This window comes from Dermacentor silvarum, chromosome 11 (genome assembly GCF_013339745.2).
Source record: "Dermacentor silvarum isolate Dsil-2018 chromosome 11, BIME_Dsil_1.4, whole genome shotgun sequence".
Lineage (NCBI taxonomy): Eukaryota > Metazoa > Arthropoda > Arachnida > Ixodida > Ixodidae > Dermacentor > Dermacentor silvarum.
The window spans coordinates 6,627,305-6,644,449 of record NC_051164.1 but is presented as its reverse complement, the minus strand read 5'-3'; the positions used below and the strand labels follow the sequence as shown (position 1 = coordinate 6,644,449).

The window sequence follows — 17,145 nt, the reverse complement described above, 5'->3', positions numbered from 1 at the left end:
AGGTGAGTGCGAGTGAGTGCCTGTGAGTGTGAGTGCAGGTGAGTGCGAGTGCGAGTGAGTGCCAGTGAGTGTGAGTGCATGTGAGTGCGAGTGCGAGTGAGTGCCAATGAGTGTGAGTGCAGGTGAGTGCGAGTGAGTGCCAATGAGTGTGAGTGCAGGTGAGTGCGAGTGAGTACCAGTGAGTGTGAGTGCAGGTGAGTGCGAGTGAGTGAGTGTGAGTGCGAGTGAGTGCCAGTGAGTGCGAGTGGAAGTGAGTGTGAGTGCGAGTGAGTGCCAGTGAGTGGAAGTGAGTGTGAGTGCGAGTGAGTGCCAGTGAGTGCGAGTGGAAGTGAGTGTGAGTGCGAGTGAGTGCCAGTGAGTGGAAGTGAGTGTGAGTGCGAGTGAGTGCCAGTGAGTGCGAGTGGAAGTGAGTGCGATTGAGTGCCAGTGAGTGTGAGTGCAGGTGAGTGCGAGTGAGTGCCTGTGAGTGTGAGTGCAGGTGAGTGCGATTGAGTGCCAGTGAGTGTGAGTGCAGGTGAGTGCGAGTGAGTGCCTGTGAGTGTGAGTGCGAGTGAGTGCCAGTGAGTGCGAGTGGAAGTGAGTCTGAGTGCGAGTGAGTGCCAGTGAGTGCGAGTGGAAGTGAGTGCGAGTGCCAGAGAGTGCCAGTGACTGTGAGTGGAAGTGAGTGCGAGTGTGAGTGAGTGCCAATGAGTGTGAGTGCAGGTGAGTGCGAGTGAGTGCCAGTGAGTGTGAGTGCAGGTGATGCGAGTGTGAGTGAGTACTAGTGAGTGTGAGTGCAGGTGAGTGCGAGTGCGAGTGAGTGCCAATGAGTGTGAGTGCAGGTGAGTGCGAGTGAGTGCCTGTGAGTGTGAGTGCAGGTGAGTGCGAGTCAGTGCCAGTGAGTGCGAGTGGAAGTGAGTGCGAGTGCCAGTGAGTGCCAGTGACTGTGAGTGGAAGTGAGTGCGAGTGAGTGCCAGTGAGTGGAAGTGAGTGTGAGTGCGAGTGAGTACCAGTGAGTGTGAGTGCAGGTGAATGCGAGTGAGTGCCTGTGAGTGTGAGTGCAGGTGAGTGCGAGTGCGAGTGAGTGCCAGTGAGTGTGAGTGGAGGTGAGTGTGAGTGCGAGTGAGTGCCAGTGAGTGGAAGTGAGTGTGAGTGCGAGTCAGTGCCAGTGAGTGCGAGTGGAAGTGAGTGCGAGTGAGTGCCAGTGAGTGCGAGTGGAAGTGAGGGCGAGTGCCAGAGAGTGCCAGTGACTGTGAGTGGAAGTGAGTGCGAGTGAGTGGCAATGAGTGTGAGTGCAGGTGAGTGCGAGTGAGTGCCAGTGAGTGTGAGTGCAGGTGATGCGAGTGCGAGTGAGTGCCAGTGAGTGTGAGTGCAGGTGAGTGCGAGTGTGAGTGAGTACTAGTGAGTGTGAGTGCAGGTGAGTGCGAGTGCGAGTGAGTGCCAATGAGTGTGAGTGCAGGTGAGTGCGAGTGTGAGTGCAGGCGAGTGCGAGTGAGTACCAGTGAGTGTGAGTGCAGGTGAGTGCGAGTGAGTGCCTGTGAGTGTGAGTGCAGGTGAGTGCGAGTGCGAGTGAGTGCCAGTGAGTGTGAGTGGAGGTGAGTGTGAGTGCGAGTGAGTGCCAGTGAGTGCGAGTGGAAGTGAGTGCGAGTGAGTGCCAGTGAGTGGAAGTGAGTGTGAGTGCGAGTGAGTGCCAGTGAGTGAGAGTGGAAGCGAGTGCGAGTGCCAGTGAGTGCCAGTCAGGCAGGCAAAGAACTTTATTATTATCCGGAGGCGGCGCTCGACCCCCATTAGGGGGTGACACCGGTGGGCCACTCCCACGACGGGACGGGGAGGTTAAACTCCACGGCCATGTCGCGGGCCCTCTGGATGGCCCTAAGCTGGTCTCTTTTGTCTTGGCTAGTGAGAAGATAGTTCCAGTCCGCCTCCGTAGAGGGAGACTCGCTGCTCTCGCGCAACGTAGGGCATTGCCACAGCATGTGTTGTAAGGTACATTTGGGGTGGCCACAGCGCGGGCACCCCGGCTCTATGCCATCCATGTATTTCGAACATTTTAGAGGCGATGCATACGCCTCCGTCTGTAACAGACGTAGAGTGATAGACTGAGCTCTGTTTAAGTTTGGGTGCGGGAGTGGGTACTTCCGCCGCTCCAATTGGTAATGTTTGCAGATTTCAGTAAAGGTTAACAACGGGTCTCTGAAGTACCTAGTAACGTCCTCAGCCTCCGAGTGGTTCTCCCCGACGCGGAATGTGAGACCTCGCGCCCGGGAATGAGCCAACTCGTTGGCATTAAGGATGGTTCCGTGTACGTGTCGGCCAACGTGTGCCGGGAACCAGATGATGTGCTTTTTGTCTGACCAATTAGCAGCATAGAGAACGCGCGCGGCTTCCCGACAAACCGAGCCCGTCATGAAGGCCCGTGCGGTTGCGCGCGAATCTGTGTAAATGGCGGTGCGGTCGGTGGCAGCGAGAGCTAGTGCCACAGCGACCTGCTCGGCACGATCAGCGTTTGAATTTAATAAAGTCATAGACGACAAGTGTTCGCCTTTGATTGTTGTTACAACCGAGACAAAGTGGTCCGTATATCCGTACTGCGCTGCGTCTACGAAGGCCACGTTATCCTCCATGGCGGCTGCGGTACTGAGTAGGGCTCGCGCCCGTGCCTGACGTCTTCCCACGTTATGTGTGGGATGCATGTTACGGGGTATCGGTAATACCGTAAATTTTGCGCGCAGCTCTTCGGGGAGCTGTCGCGGGCTTTCTTGGGTTACGGGAGATTGGAGCCCGAGGTGTGCTAGTAACCGTCGCCCAGCTTCAGTGGAAGACAGCCTTACAATTTGAGAGACTTTTTGAGCTTCTACTATTTCTTTGAATGTGTTATGAATGCCTAGCTCGTTGAGCTTGGTCGTGCGGGTGCTGCCCGGTAACCCGAGCACCTGTTTAACGCACCGGCGGATGATCACGTCGAGACGGCGTACATCTCCTTTTTGCCACAGGTGGGCGGGAGCCACATAGTTGATGTGGCTCATGAGGAACGCGTGGAATAGTCTGCGGAGATTCTCCTCAGACAGTCCCCCGCGCTTGTTAGCTACTCTGTTAATTAATTTAGTCATTGCTTCGGCCTTCTTAGAAATGTGAGTGATACTGGCGTCGTTATGGCCGTTGGCTTGAATGACCATGCCTAGAATGCGAACTTGGTCCACCGTGGGGATCGGTGTACCGTCCGTCGTCAGGACGCTGATTTCCGCGTATGCGTCTCTGCGCGCCTTGTATTTCGGGCGGTAGAGTAGTAATTCTGATTTCTCTGCCGATAGCGAGAGACCGGCCTGCCGTAAGAACGTTTGTACCATGTTGACCGCTTCTTGCAGTCGCTCCTCGATATGGCCGTCACTGCCGCTCGTACTCCAGACGGTGATATCGTCTGCGTAGAAGGCGTGGCTGATGCCGTCGATCTGTGAGAGCTGTCGCGACAGAGCGCGCATGGAGAGGTTGAACAGGAACGGAGAGATCACGGCCCCTTGGGGTGTGCCCCTCGGTCCCAGGTTGAACTGCTTCGAGCCCATCGAGCCGAGTTGGATTGTAGCTGTCCTGTCGCGTAGGAAAGAGCTAACGTAGTTGTAGAAACGAGTACCTAATCCTGCCTCGCGAATCGAGTTGAGGATATGAGAGTGGTTTACGTGGTCGAACGCCTTCTCGAGGTCGAGCGCTAGGATGGCTCTAGTGTCTCTGGTGATCTTATCCATGAGCTCGTATTTGAGCATCAGCATTACGTCCTGCGTGGACATGGACGGACGAAAGCCAATTTGGTTGATCGGTAGAATCTGACGCTCCTCTACGAATTTCGTGACTCGCTTGAGGATTACGTGTTCGGCCACCTTACCCACACAGGACGTGAGCGAGATGGGACGAAGTGAGCCTAGCGCTAAGGGTTTACCCGGCTTGGGGATAAGTATGACGGTTGCCTCGCGCCATGAAGGCGGGACGTTACCTGTCTCCCAGATTTTGTTAATGTGCTCGGTGAGAAGTTGTATGTCCTCCTCGGCGAAATTTTTAAGAAGCTTATTCTGTGTACCGTCGGGACCCGGGGCCGAGCGGCAGTTGAGTTCGGAGAGGACCGCCTTAACCTCGGCGCAAGTGAAGGGGGATCCTAGTGGATCCTCCTCCGTAGCGTCCGGGGCAGGCGGGTAATCGGATGGGGAGCTAGGTTCGGTACATAGGTAACGCGCAGCTAGCTCGTCGGTGATTTGAGTGTCGGTCTTACCCGAGATTTTGAGTTTGTGGATTAGTCTGTCTATCGTGAGTTGTTGGGATGCTGTCGACGGTTTGTCACCTAGTAAGTGTTTCAACAGGTTCCATTTGGCCCCGTTTCTCATTTGACCATCAACCGAGTTACACACTTCGTCCCAGTGCTGACGCTCTAGGTTACGGCAATGTGCCTCGATTTGACGATTGAGTTCAGCTATCTTTTTACGAAGGTTACGATTGAGCTTCTGCGTGCGCCATTTCGCGTGCAGTGATTTTTTAGCTTCGAGTAGGTGAGCTAGCCGGCTATCCATTCGCTCGACCTCCAGTTCGGTTTCAACATCCTGAGTCGAGTTTGCAACGTCCTCTTTGAGTCGTTCGAGGAGTTCTGCTAGGGTTTTGTAGTGAGTGTCGTCGCGTTTCCTGAGCTCTCGAAAACGATCCCAGTCCGTAATGCGAAACTGTCTGATTTTGTTTGCAGAGACGTTTACGTTCGTCTGTATAATGTAATGATCACTGCCCAGATTCTCACCTAGGTTAGTCCACGTGGGTTGTCCCGCGTGCCTAACCATCGTGAGGTCCGGGGTGCTATCGCGCGTAACCGAGTTACCTACTCGTGTAGCTGAAGTGGGATCTGTTAGGAGCGTGAGTCTATGTGTGTGCATTTGTGATACCAGGGCAGTGCCCTTACGGGAAGAGCCGCGGTACCCAAAGTCTGGATGCGTGGCATTGAAGTCTCCCCCGATTATGAGCATGTGGTCCCCTGCAATTTTGCTCGCGCGCTGAAAGAGGACCTGAAATGTAGTTTGCGTGTTTCTGGGTGTACTATATACGTTAAGAATAAAAACTGACTGTTTAAGCTTTGAATTTGGGATTAACTGAGTGCCAGTGACTGTGAGTGGAAGTGAGTGCGAGTGCGAGTGAGTGCCAATGATTGTGAGTGCAGGTGAGTGCAAGTGAGTACCAGTGAGTGTGAGTGCAGGTGAGTGCGAGTGAGTGCCTGTGAGTGTGAGTGCAGGTGAGTGCGAGTGCGAGCGAGTGCGAGTGAGTGCCAGTGAGTGGAAGTGAGTGTGAGTGCGAGTGAGTGCCAGTGAATGCGAGTGGAAGTGAGTGCGAGTGCCAGAGAGTGCCAGTGACTGTGAGTGGAAGTGAGTGCGAGTGAATGCCAATGAGTGTGAGTGCAGGTGAGTGCGAGTGAGTGCCAGTGAGTGTGAGTGCAGGTGATGCGAGTGCGAGTGAGTGCCAGTGAGTGTGAGTGCAGGTGAGTGCGAGTGTGAGTGAGTACTAGTGAGTGTGAGTGCAGGTGAGTGCGAGTGCGAGTGAGTGCCAATGAGTGTGAGTGCAGGTGAGTGCGAGTGAGTGCCAATGAGTGTGAGTGCAGGTGAGTGCGAGTGAGTACCAGTGAGTGTGAGTGCAGGTGAGTGCGAGTGAGGGCTTGTGAGTGTGAGTGCAGGTGAGTGCCAGTGAGTGTGAGTGGAGGTGAGTGTGACTGCGAGTGAGTGCCAGTGAGTGCGAGTGGAAGTGAGTGTGAGTGCCAGAGAGTGCCAGTGACTGTGAGTGGAAGTGAGTGCGAGTGAGTGCCAATGAGTGTGAGTGCAGGTGAGTGCGATTGAGTGCCAGTGAGTGTGAGTGGAGGTGAGTGTGAGTGCGAGTGAGTGCGAGTGGAAGTGAGTATGAATGAGTGCCAGTGAGTGCGAGTGGAAGTGAGTGTGAGTGCGAGTGAGTGCCAGTGAGTGTGAGTGGAAGTGAGTGCGAGTGCCAGAGAGTGCCAGTGACTGTGAGTGGAAGTGAGTGCGAGTGTGAGTGAGTGCCAATGAGTGTGAGTGCAGGTGAGTGCGAGTGAGTGCCAGTGAGTGTGAGTGCAGGTGATGCGAGTGTGAGTACTAGTGAGTGTGAGTGCAGGTGAGTGCGAGTGCGAGTGAGTGCCAATGAGTGTGAGTGCGAGTGAGTGCCAATGAGTGTGAGTGCAGGTGAGTGCGAGTGAGTGCCTGTGAGTGTGAGTGCAGGTGAGTGTGAGTGAGTGCCAGGGAGTGCGAGTGGAAGTGAGTGTGAGTGCGAGTGGAAGTGAGTGCGAGTGCGAGTGAGTGCCAATGAGTGTGAGTGCAGGTGAGTGCGAGTGAGTACCAGTGAGTGCGAGTGCAGGTGAGTGCGAGTGAGTGCCTGTGAGTGTGAGTGCAGGTGAGTGCGAGTGCGAGTGAGTGCCAGTGAGTGTGAGTGGAGGTGAGTGTGAGTGCGAGTGAGTGCCAGTGAGTGCGAGTGGAAGTGAGGGCGAGTGCCAGAGAGTGCCAGTGACTGTGAGTGGAAGTGAGTGCGAGTGAGTGCCAGTGAGTGTGAGTGCAGGTGAGTGCGAGTGTGAGTGAGTACTAGTGAGTGTGAGTGCAGGTGAGTGCGAGTGCGAGTGAGTGCCAATGAGTGTGAGTGCAGGAGAGTGCAAATGAGTGTGAGTGCAGGCGAGTGCGAGTGAGTACCAGTGAGTGTGAGTGCAGGTGAGTGCGAGTGAGTGCCTGTGAGTGTGAGTGCAGGTGAGTGCGAGTGCGAGTGAGTGCCAGTGAGTGTGAGTGGAGGTGAGTGTGAGTGCGAGTGAGTGCCAGTGAGTGCGAGTGGAAGTGAGTGTGAGTGCGAGTGAGTGCCAGTGAGTGCGAGTGGAAGTGAGTGTGAGTGCGAGTGAGTGCCAGTGAGTGTGAGTGGAGGTGAGTGTGAGTGCGAGTGAGTGCCAGTGAGTGCGAGTGGAAGTGAGTGCGAGTGAGTGCCAGTGAGTGGAAGTGAGTGTGAGTGCGAGTGAGTGCCAGTAAGTGCGAGTGGAAGTGAGTGCGAGTGCCAGAGAGTGCCAGTGACTGTGAGTGGAAGTGAGTGCGAGTGAGTGCCAATGAGTGTGAGTGCAGGTGAGTGCGAGTGAGTGCCAGTGAGTGTGAGTGCAGGTGAGTGCGAGTGTGAGCGAGTACTAGTGATAGTGAGTGCAGGTGAGTGCGAGTGCGAGTGAGTGCCAATGAGTGTGAGTGCAGGTGAGTGCGAGTGAGTGCCAATGAGTGTGAGTGCAGGTGAGTGCGAGTGAGTGCCTGTGAGTCTGAGTGCAGGTGAGTGCGATTGAGGGCCAGTGAGTGTGAGTGGAGGTGAGTGCCAGTGAGTGCCAGTGAGTGCGAGTGGAAGTGAGTGTGAGTGCGAGTGAGTGCCAGTGAGTGCGAGTGGAAGTGAGTGTGAGTGCGAGTGAGTGCGAGTGAGTGTGAGTGGAAGTGAGTGCGAGTGCCAGAGAGTGCCAGTGACTGTGAGTGGAAGTGAGTGCGAGTGTGAGTGAGTGCCAATGAGTGTGAGTGTAGGTGAGTGCGAGTGAGTGCCAGTGAGTGTGAGTGCAGGTGATGCGAGTGTGAGCGAGTACTAGTGAGTGTGAGTGCAGGTGAGTGCGAGTGCGAGTGAGTGCCAATGAGTGTGAGTGCGAGTGAGTGCCAATGAGTGTGAGTGCAGGTGAGTGCGAGTGAGTGCCTGTGAGTGTGAGTGCAGGTGAGTGCGAGTGAGTGCCAGTGAGTGCGAGTGGAAGTGAGTGTTAGTGCGAGTGGAAGTGAGTGCGAGTGCCAGTGAGTGCCAGTGACTGTGAGTAGAAGTGAGTGCGAGTGCGAGTGAGTGCCAATGAGTGTGAGTGCAGATGAGTGCGAGTGAGTGCCTGTGAGTGCAGGTGAGTGCGAGTGCGAATGAGTGCCAGTGAGTGAGTGGAGGTGAGTGTGAGTGCGAGTGAGTGCGAGTGGAAGTGAGTGTGAGTGCGAGTGAGTGCCAGTGAGTGCGAGTGGAAGTGAGTGCGACTGCCAGTGAGTGCCAGTGACTGTGAGTGGAGGTGAGTGCGAGTGCGAGTGAGTGCCAATGAGTGTGAGTGCAGGTGAGTGCGAGTGAGTGCCAGTGAGTGTGAGTGCAGGTGAGTGCGAGTGAGTGCCTGTGAGTGTGAGTGCAGGTGAGTGCGAGTGCGAGTGAGTGCCAGTGAGTGTGAGTGGAGGTGAGTGTGAGTGCGAGTGAGTGCCAGTGAGTGCGAGTGGAAGTGAGTGTGAGTGCGAGTGAGTGCCAGTGAGTGCGAGTGGAAGTGAGTGCGAGTGCCAGAGAGTGCCAGTGACTGTGAGTGGAAGTGAGTGCGAGTGAGTGCCAATAAGTGTGAGTGCAGGTGAGTGCGAGTGAGTGCCAGTGAGTGTGAGTGCAGGTGATGCGAGTGCGAGTGAGTGCCAGTGAGTGTGAGTGCAGGTGAGTGCGAGTGTGAGTGAGTACTAGTGAGTGTGAGTGCAGGTGAGTGCGAGTGCGAGTGAGTGCCAATTAGTGTGAGTGCAGGTGAGTGTGAGTGAGTGCCAATGAGTGTGAGTGCAGGTGAGTGCCAGTGAGTGCCTGTGAGTGTGAGTGCAGGTGAGTGTGTGTGAGTGCCAGTGAGTGTGAGTGGAGGTGAGTGCCAGTGAGTGCGAGTGGAAGTGAGTGCGAGTGCCAGTGAGTGTGAGTGGAGGTGAGTTCGAGTGCGAATGAGTGCCAATGAGTGTGAGTGCAGGCGAGTGCGAGTGAGTGCCAGTGAGTGTGAGTGCAGGTGAGTGCGAGTGAGTGCCAGTGAGTGTGAGTGCAGGTGAGTGTGAGTGCGAGTGAGTGCCAGTGAGTGTGAGTGGAGGTGAGTGTGAGTGCGAGTGAGTGCCAGTGAGTGCGAGTGCCAGTGAGTGCCAGTGACTGTGAGTGAAAGTGAGTGCGAGTGCGAGTGAGTGCCAATGAGTGTGAGTGCAGGTGAGTGCGAGTGCGAGTGAGTGCCAATGAGTGTGAGTGCAGGTGAGTGCGAGTGAGTGCCAATGAGTGTGAGTGCAGGTGAGTGCGAGTGAGTGCCAGTGAGTGTGAGTGCAGGTGAGTGCGAGTGCGAGTGAGTGTGAGTGGAGGTGAGTGTGAGTGCGAGTGAGTGCCAGTGAGTGCGAGTGGAAGTGAGTGTGAGTGCGAGTGAGTGCCAGTGAGTGCGAGTGGAAGTGAGTGCGAGTGCCAGAGAGTGCCAGTGACTGTGAGTGGAAGTGAGTGCGAGTGAGTGTCAATGAGTGTGAGTGCAGGTGAGTGCGAGTGAGTGCCAGTGAGTGTGAGTGCAGGTGAGTGCGAGTGTGAGTGAGTACTAGTGAGTGAGTGCAGGTGAGTGCGAGTGCGAGTGAGTGCCAGTGAGTGTGAGTGCAGGTGAGTGCGAGTGAGTGCCAATGAGTGTGAATGCAGGTGAGTGCGAGTGAGTGCCAGTGAGTGTGAGTGCAGGTGAGTGCGAGTGAGTGCCTGTGAGTGTGAGTGCAGGTGAGTGCGAGTGCGAGTGAGTGCCAGTGAGTGTGAGTGGAGGTGAGTGTGAGTGCGAGTGAGTGCCAGTGAGTGCGAGTGGAAGTGAGTGCGAGTGCCAGAGAGTGCCAGTGACTGTGAGTAGAAGTGAGTGCGAGTGCGAGTGAGTGCCAATGAGTGTGAGTGCAGGTGAGTGCGAGTGAGTGCCAGTGAGTGTGAGTGCAGGTGATGCGAGTGCGAGTGAGTGCCAGTGAGTGTGAGTGCAGGTGAGTGCGAGTGTGAGTGAGTACTAGTGAGTCTGAGTGCAGGTGAGTGCGAGTGCGAGTGAGTGCCAATTAGTGTGAGTGCAGGTGAGTGCGAGTGAGTGCCAATGAGTGTGAGTGCAGGTGAGTGCGAGTGAGTGCCAATGAGTATGAGTGCAGGTGAGTGCGAGTGAGTGCCAGTGAGTGTGAGTGCAGGTGATGCGAATGCGAGTGAGTGCCAGTGAGTGTGAGTGCAGGTGAGTGCGAGTGTGAGTGAGTACTAGTGAGTGTGAGTGCAGGTGAGTGCGAGTGAGTGCCAATGAGTGTGAGTGCAGGTGAGTGCGAGTGAGTGCCTGTGAGTGTGAGTGCAGGTGAGTGCGAGTGCGAGTGAGTGCCAGTGAGTGTGAGTGGAGGTGAGTGTGAGTGCGAGTGAGTGCCAGTGAGTGCGAGTGGAAGTGAGTGTGAGTGAGACTGAGTGCCAGTGAGTGCGAGTGAGCGCTGTGAGTGTGAGTGGAGGTGAGTGTGAGTGAGTGGAGGTGAGTGCAAGTGAGTGTGATTGAGTGGAGGTGAGTGCCAGTGAGTGTGAGTGAGTGCCAGTGAGTGTGAGTGGAGGTGAGAGCCAGTGAGTGGAGGTGAGTGCCAGTGAGTGTGAGTGGAGGTTAGAGCCAATGAGTGTGAATGGAAGTGAGTATGAACGTGGTGAATGCCTGTGAGTGTGAGTGGAGATGAGTGTGAACGTGACTGAGTGCTATGTGAGTGCAGCTGAGTGTGAACGTGACTGAGTGCTGTGAGTGTGAACGTGGTGAGTGCTTCTGGGTGTATACAGGTGAGTGTGAACGTCATTGTGCGTGCAGGTGAGTGTGAACATGAGTGAGTGCTTGTGAGTGGAAGTGAGTGTGAACGTGGTAAGTGCGTGAACGATAAGCAGAGGTGATACTGGTTCACCTTGGTTGCGGAAAAATGGAGGCGCGTTGTGTGTACAAGCTCACTCGCGGTGATGACTTATCGCGCTAGCCGATTGTGCACGCCAAGATAGAAAGCACTCACTAACGTTGTAATAATCCAATGTTCAGGCATGAGTGAGACAATGCCAGTGCAATGCAATGAGCGGATATATTACATTGCGATAGCAATTATATGGACGCTCCAAGCGAACTTCTGCCGTGGTCGTGGACGTCATTGTGAGGTTCCGTATGAAGTCCAAACACGGTAAAATCGTCGCCGCGTGCCGGCGGTACGGTGCGTATGCGAGTGCAAGCTTGCGAGGGTCAGCCGACACTTTCTGCTCAATCTCGCGCGCGCGAGGGAAAATGCGGGGTGGAAGCGCGCTGCTTCTGTTGCGCCTCAGGCACGGGGGGGAAGCGTCGTCTTGCTCCGGCGGCGGCGGCGTGGGTGTCGTATTTCGAAAGTGATCTACGACGTGGAAAAGTGCGCGCCCGCGCGGGCCTCCTCTTCAAAGCGATTTGCGACCTGAACTATGCTCAACTAGAGCCGGTAACTTCGTATGCGCTGTGTTTTCGACGTTTAGTTCGCTTTGAAGCGAAAGGCGGCACGAGGGTGAATGCGCTCGCGGCTATAGCTGCGCCTCCTTACTCCAGCGTTCTGAGAGCGAGTTTCCGCGGTCATCGAGCGAGATGCGTTCGTGTGTACCTGTGCGCGCGTGACACCGTGCTTGTCTATTTAGTTAGTAGGTGAATGTTTACAAGTTTATACGGCCCATTAAACTGCTATCCTTGCTTTGTATAGCTCTCTACTAATTTGCTATCGCAATCGAAGCTTCGCCTGTCGGGCAAAACTGCGACATTTTCTTTAATACGCCAGGGAATATGTATGGGCTGGAGCGCTGATGGCAGACATATCCAAATCATGACCGGCAAATTTTGCCATGACTTCCACTGAGTGAAGACGCTTAATACCGTGTGATTTGCTACACCTTCGCTGGTCATCCGCCTTCAGAGGGTGGAATGGCTCCTCATTTTCTTCCTGTTCCTCTCTTAAACGTACCCGTACAGGCTCCTTATATAAACAGGCAGAACGGAAGAGGGACTAGCCAAGTTAGCACAGAGTAACAGACACGCACGCTCGCATACATGTAGACAAAGCGAAGATGCAATGATAGGTACCGCTTTGTTCTCCCTTTTGTGTTTGTTTCGGCGTGAAGTGGTTGACTAAGTATACGGACAGTCAATCTCTCCCACTATTTCCCGCTCTCTTGGCTCAATCCGACCGAAGGGGAGCTTAGCGAGCATGGGCGGCAAGCATGCACACTTCTAATGTCAATGACAGAGAGATGGACAGAGAGAGGTTGGGGCTGACGCCAATGTATATGTCACCATGAATAAATTGAAACTAAAACTTTAGTAGTGCTAGTTTTGCTCTACGTTGCAGTGTTAATAAAGCAGCTCTATTTAATAATTCAGTCAATGAATCCGTTAACTTGTATTTAATAAAACAGAACCTTACTGCCTTCCTCTGCACCCCTTCCATTCATGCAATTATTTATTTTGTGTACGGAAACGAAACAACATTGGCGTGCTCCAGCACTGTTCGAACAAGCATTTTGTAGGCCAGCAAATTTTATCTGGCGGTGCAAGACGAAGGTGTCTTCTCAGAAAGCAGAGTCGCTTTAGTGCTCAGCATGTACGTTGATTTTGTTAACATGGCTTTCCCATCGGAGAGCGTATGTTAAAGTGACACCTAAATATTTACGCTGAAATGCACAAGTGGGAGGTGTGTCATTAATAACGTAAGTAACTCAGATATCTGTTTCTTTCTTACTGTTAGCGTTACAGATTTTTGGGCATTTAGAGTCATCTGCCATTCCTGACACAAAGAAAAGACAGAATTTTGTATATGGTGATTATCACTGTGATTAATTTCGCGGTACGAAATACAATAGTCAGGGAATAGACGGATGTTACCATGTAATCGGGAAGGCAAAACCTTTATGTATATTAAAAATAAAACTGGGTCTAAAACACTGCCTTGGCGTACACCCGATGCAACAAGTGCTAAATTGGAAGCTTCGTTATGAATACACACGAATTAGTGAGCGGTATAGTTCGGCACAGTGACTCATGAGTGCACTCACTCACACTCGCACTCATTTCAAAGGCGTGCGAGTGAATGCCAGTGAGTGTGAGTGGAGGTGAGTGCGAGTGAGTGCCAGTGAATGTGAGTGGAAGTGAGTGCGAGTGAGTGCTAGTGAGTATGAGTGCAGGTGAGTGCGAGTGCGAGTGAGTACCAGTGAGTGTGAGTGCAGGTGAGTGCGAGTGCGAGTGAGTGCCTGTGAGTGTGAGTGGAGATGAGTGCGAGTGCGAGTGAGTGTCTGTGAGTGTGTGTAGAGGTGAGTGCGAGTGCAAGTGAGTGCGAGTGAGAGTGAGTGGAAGTGAGTGCGAGTGAGTGCTGTGAGTGTGAGTGGAGGTGAGTGTGAACGTGAGTGAGTGCGGCGCCTGGAAAAAATTATGGTGAGTGAGTGTGATTGAGGATTCTCCCACACTGCCGACCTATGCACAGGAGGGCATATCTAACAACACTCAAGTACTATATAATAACAATAGAAACTCAATACGAGGAAACAAGTAGCTAAAAAAACAGGTAATTGCAGCAGCGACAGTAACAGGATAACAAGGAAAACGACAGATGCGGTCGCAACCAAGCTGTACGAGCAGAAAGGAGTGCGTGAGTCGTGCGCGAGCACTGCTGCCGCTGCTGCCAAGAATGACAACATGGCATTTGCCATCGATAAACTTCATTGCTTCGGTACCCTCCCAGAGTATCATGTGATTAATTTCTTAAGGGTAGTAAAATGTCTTCGGTACCAGTAACTTGGGTAGTGTGTCAGTGTCGGTGAGTAGAAAACCGAGGCTACGGGAAATGACGAAATCAAACTGTTGGAGATAATTTACCCAGCTATCGACGCGTCCTCTTGATTGTGCCATGCCACGAAGGTGAGTAAGTATCTGGCGATCTGTGAGAAGGGTGAATTTTGCGCCTGCTAGGTAAGTTCGAAAATACTCACAGCTTTCAAGACAGTCAGCGCTTCTTTTTGAGAGTAGTTGAATTCAGCTGGGTTCATTGTATAGCTGTAGTACCCGACTACATGATCCTTTTGGTGGTTCGACTCTTACGATTTCTGGTACAGAACGGTGCCAGTCGTAGAATGTGACGCATCTGTATTGAGCACAAACGGCAAGAAGTCTGGTATCCGTAAGATATTATTTTCACAAGGTCACAGTTCGCAATTTCACACCCGTCATCGCACCGGTACAGTATACTTTTTTCAGCGTTAAACGTGTTAGACATCTTGTCTCAATGGTACAGTCTTTGTTGAAGGACCTGTGTGTCCGGCTAGAGCTATGAAAACACGCACTGAGTGTACATCGTAGGGTTTCAGCAAATTTTGAAATTGTTTCAACGGAAGGGCCCGTTAACTTGCTGAAGCCTTCCATATGAAAAGATTGCGTGGTGATTGTGCATCTGAGCCATCTGTCGTTTTGTTAGATTGTTCAATACACTTGCTTAATAGGTATTTCCACGTGACTTATCTGCGCCCGCAAGTCTTTGGTTTTTTTCGTAAGTTTTCTTTTCAAGCGTATTCTATAAATTTCAGTTGTTAGACTGCGCTCGCCCTGTGTCCTTCTACCTCTGTGGTTTCACTTGCTTTCACGCTTACCAATGAGTATGCATATTGTTGCTGTTCCTCAAGTCGTCGTTATGTCCGTCAAATGCATTGCGCGCCTCGTAGAATTACAGAAGTGATCAAGTGTCCTACATACCGCAAGGTACTGAGGATGCAAAATAGTCTAGAGAGGTGCATGAGCTGTAGTAATATTATTAGCATACAGGAACTGCATCCATACTACACACAAAGAAAGCCTTTAATCCATGCAATAATATTCCAGTAAATGATAAGTGATGTTAGCACTAATCAGTCAACCAGATAAGAAGTAATGCCTGATATTGTCACCGCAGGCCATGCCATCCACCTGTGGAGGTACGACCATTCCACCAAGCGGCTCTTCATTTCTCAGTCAGTTCTCTTCCTTCGTGAACAGGTGAGGACACGCTCAGTCCATCACTGCGCTGCAGTGCACGGTGTGCTTTTTTTTATCTTTAACATATTTTTTACAAACCAGCCGTGGCATGTTCTGCGACTTGAGCTTGGTTACTTTCAGATGCGGACGTTATTTGCATAACAAACTAAACGAAAAGTGTAATAGTTAATAAAGCTTTGCTAATTCTCTTTATCTGTTGATTTCGAACTTCACTTAATTTTTTACGGCACACTATGGAATTTAGGAATTGCAGTTGGTGCTTCGAAAGCCATATGCACGAATTCTGAGGATAGCAACAGTTTCGAGATTTGCATTCCCAAAGTTTGCGAGGACGTATTGGTACGTTCCAGTGATTCTAACGCGTAAGCGTTAAGGGCCCCGTGTCGCAGAAAATCCGGTGGCGATGTCTGTGTCGGCGGAGTTGTCGGCGGGCGTAAATTTCCGTACATATTTAGGTATATGTATATACCACGCCTTGGTATATGACATGCGGTATATGCGGGTTATTCTATCACTAAAGTTGCTCATACCTTGTCTTACATTCTTGACAAAGTTATTCCTCGGGATTTTGAGAATGCCAGCCCACAAACAGATGTCATGAAATAAAACACCGACAGCGCGTGCCTTTTATGTTAAATCTTCTCAGACTGAAATATTAAAAGCGCAAAGTAATAACAGAAACCTGAAAATTATGTAACTTTTTTTTTGGCGCGGCTCTGCACTACCTCTGGGATCGGCCCATGCAAGAGGCCTCGTTTCTACCAGAAAGCTCAGCTCGCCTTCGTGCATAGCGTTCGCCGCCAGCGTTTCCCGGTAAACATTACGGTACACATAAGCTGCAGTTGCCGTGAAGCGTGAGAAGGAGTCAGGGGCCGGATCTTTGAAAGCGTCCTCCAAGTTTTTCTAGCGAAGCTTGTATTGCCTCACTCGTGTCGGCGTCGGTGTTGGCGTACGAAAAAATCCAAGCCGCGCGAAAATAAATATTGCTCGTCAGGCTGCGGATTCGAACCACCGACCTCCGGCCTTCGAGATCACCACGCTAACCGAATCAGCCATTGTGTTTTTCTTTATTTATTACCATCTTGGCTATACATACAGTTGTACACAACATGCACTGATGCATATACAGAAATTAATAAACGTTTCTGATAAAAAAAGAAAAGGCATCACCGGGCTTGGGTACGCTATGCGTCTAAGAATGTTTCAATGTCACAAGTTCATTCAACAGGGGAAGCCATTCTGGCTTCTCGTTTTACAACTCATACACATTTTTAATATATGCAGTACTTTCGATGATATTGTCACGAAGATAATTATAACGAGCTTGCCGAAAGAGAACAGCCTTCTTTTATGATGGCCGACACTCAAGAGAACGCGCGCACACCTGCGCCCTTCGTCGTCTTCTCTCTGGCGATCTTGTGCCTGTAGTGGGCAGCTGACTTATCGCGATCGGTGCCTGTAGTGGGCAGCTTACTTCGCGTCATTACTCCCCACGTGAAAAGCGACCGTCCCGGTCGCCGGTGGGAGAGGGTAAAGATCGACAGAGAGCGTGGGCGAGAGTTGATCAGAGGGGCACTTCTTCGCGGGCGTAGTACGGCTTCATACGTACTACGTGCACAATCTCGGCTCGTGCTCGCCATCGGCTCGAGCTCATATTGGTATTCTGAGGGACGACCTCGTAGTTCACGTCGCTGAGTCGCCTGACGATCTTGTACGGGCCAAAGTATCGGCGCAGTAATTTTTCTGACAGCCCCTGATGACGGACGGGTGTCCACACCCAAACATAGTCGCCGGGTTCGTACTGGATGTGCCTTCGGCCACTGTTGTAATGGCGGGCGTCGGTACTCTGCTGGTTGCGGATGCGGTTGCGAGCAAGCTGTCGAGCTTCTTCGGCTTTCTGGATGATGTCGTCAGCGTTGTCACTTCTTGTGGTTCCGTTGTCTACCGGGAGCATGGCGTCTAAAGGTGTTGTTACGCAGCGCCCATAAACCAGTTCAAATGGTGTGAATCGGGTGGTTTCCTGCACGGCCGTATTGTATGCAAATGTCACGTATGGTAAAATTTGGTCCCATGACTTGTGCTCTACGTCAACGTACATGGAGATCATATCGGCCATAGTTCTGTTGAGGCGCTCGGTTAGTCCATTAGTTTGTGGGTGATAGGCCGTGGTTTTTCGATGATTGGTGTGGGTCAGCGTGACGATCTCTTGCATTAAGTCAGCAGTAAACGCAGTTCCTCGATCGGTTATTAAGATTGCAGGGGCCCCATGACGTAGTACGATTTCATGGACAAAAAACATCGCGACTTCTGTAGCAGTTCCACGGGGCACAGCTTTGGTTTCTGCGTACCTCGTTAGGTAGTCCGTTGCGACGACTATCCAT

General features: G+C 52.3%; 1 protein-coding gene and 1 long non-coding RNA gene across 3 annotated transcripts in view; both read left to right on the top strand.

Annotated features, from left to right (window-relative positions):
- Positions 1 to 17,145, top strand: part of LOC119433651 (uncharacterized) — a 276,033-nt gene that overhangs the window by 219,518 nt on the left and 39,370 nt on the right. The window contains exon 4 of one of the 2 annotated variants that reach the window (XM_037700905.2): positions 14,682 to 14,764. The exons of the other annotated variant lie outside the window; for it this stretch is intronic. Within the exon in view, the coding sequence (XP_037556833.1) occupies positions 14,682 to 14,764 (83 nt within the window). The remainder of the gene's footprint in view (positions 1 to 14,681; positions 14,765 to 17,145) is intronic. 2 annotated transcript variants of the gene reach the window in all.
- LOC125941474 (uncharacterized) lies at positions 796 to 6,617 on the top strand. Its single transcript, XR_007464359.1, has 3 exons — positions 796 to 861; positions 5,485 to 6,228; positions 6,564 to 6,617. It is a non-coding gene; the product is annotated as an uncharacterized LOC125941474 (long non-coding RNA).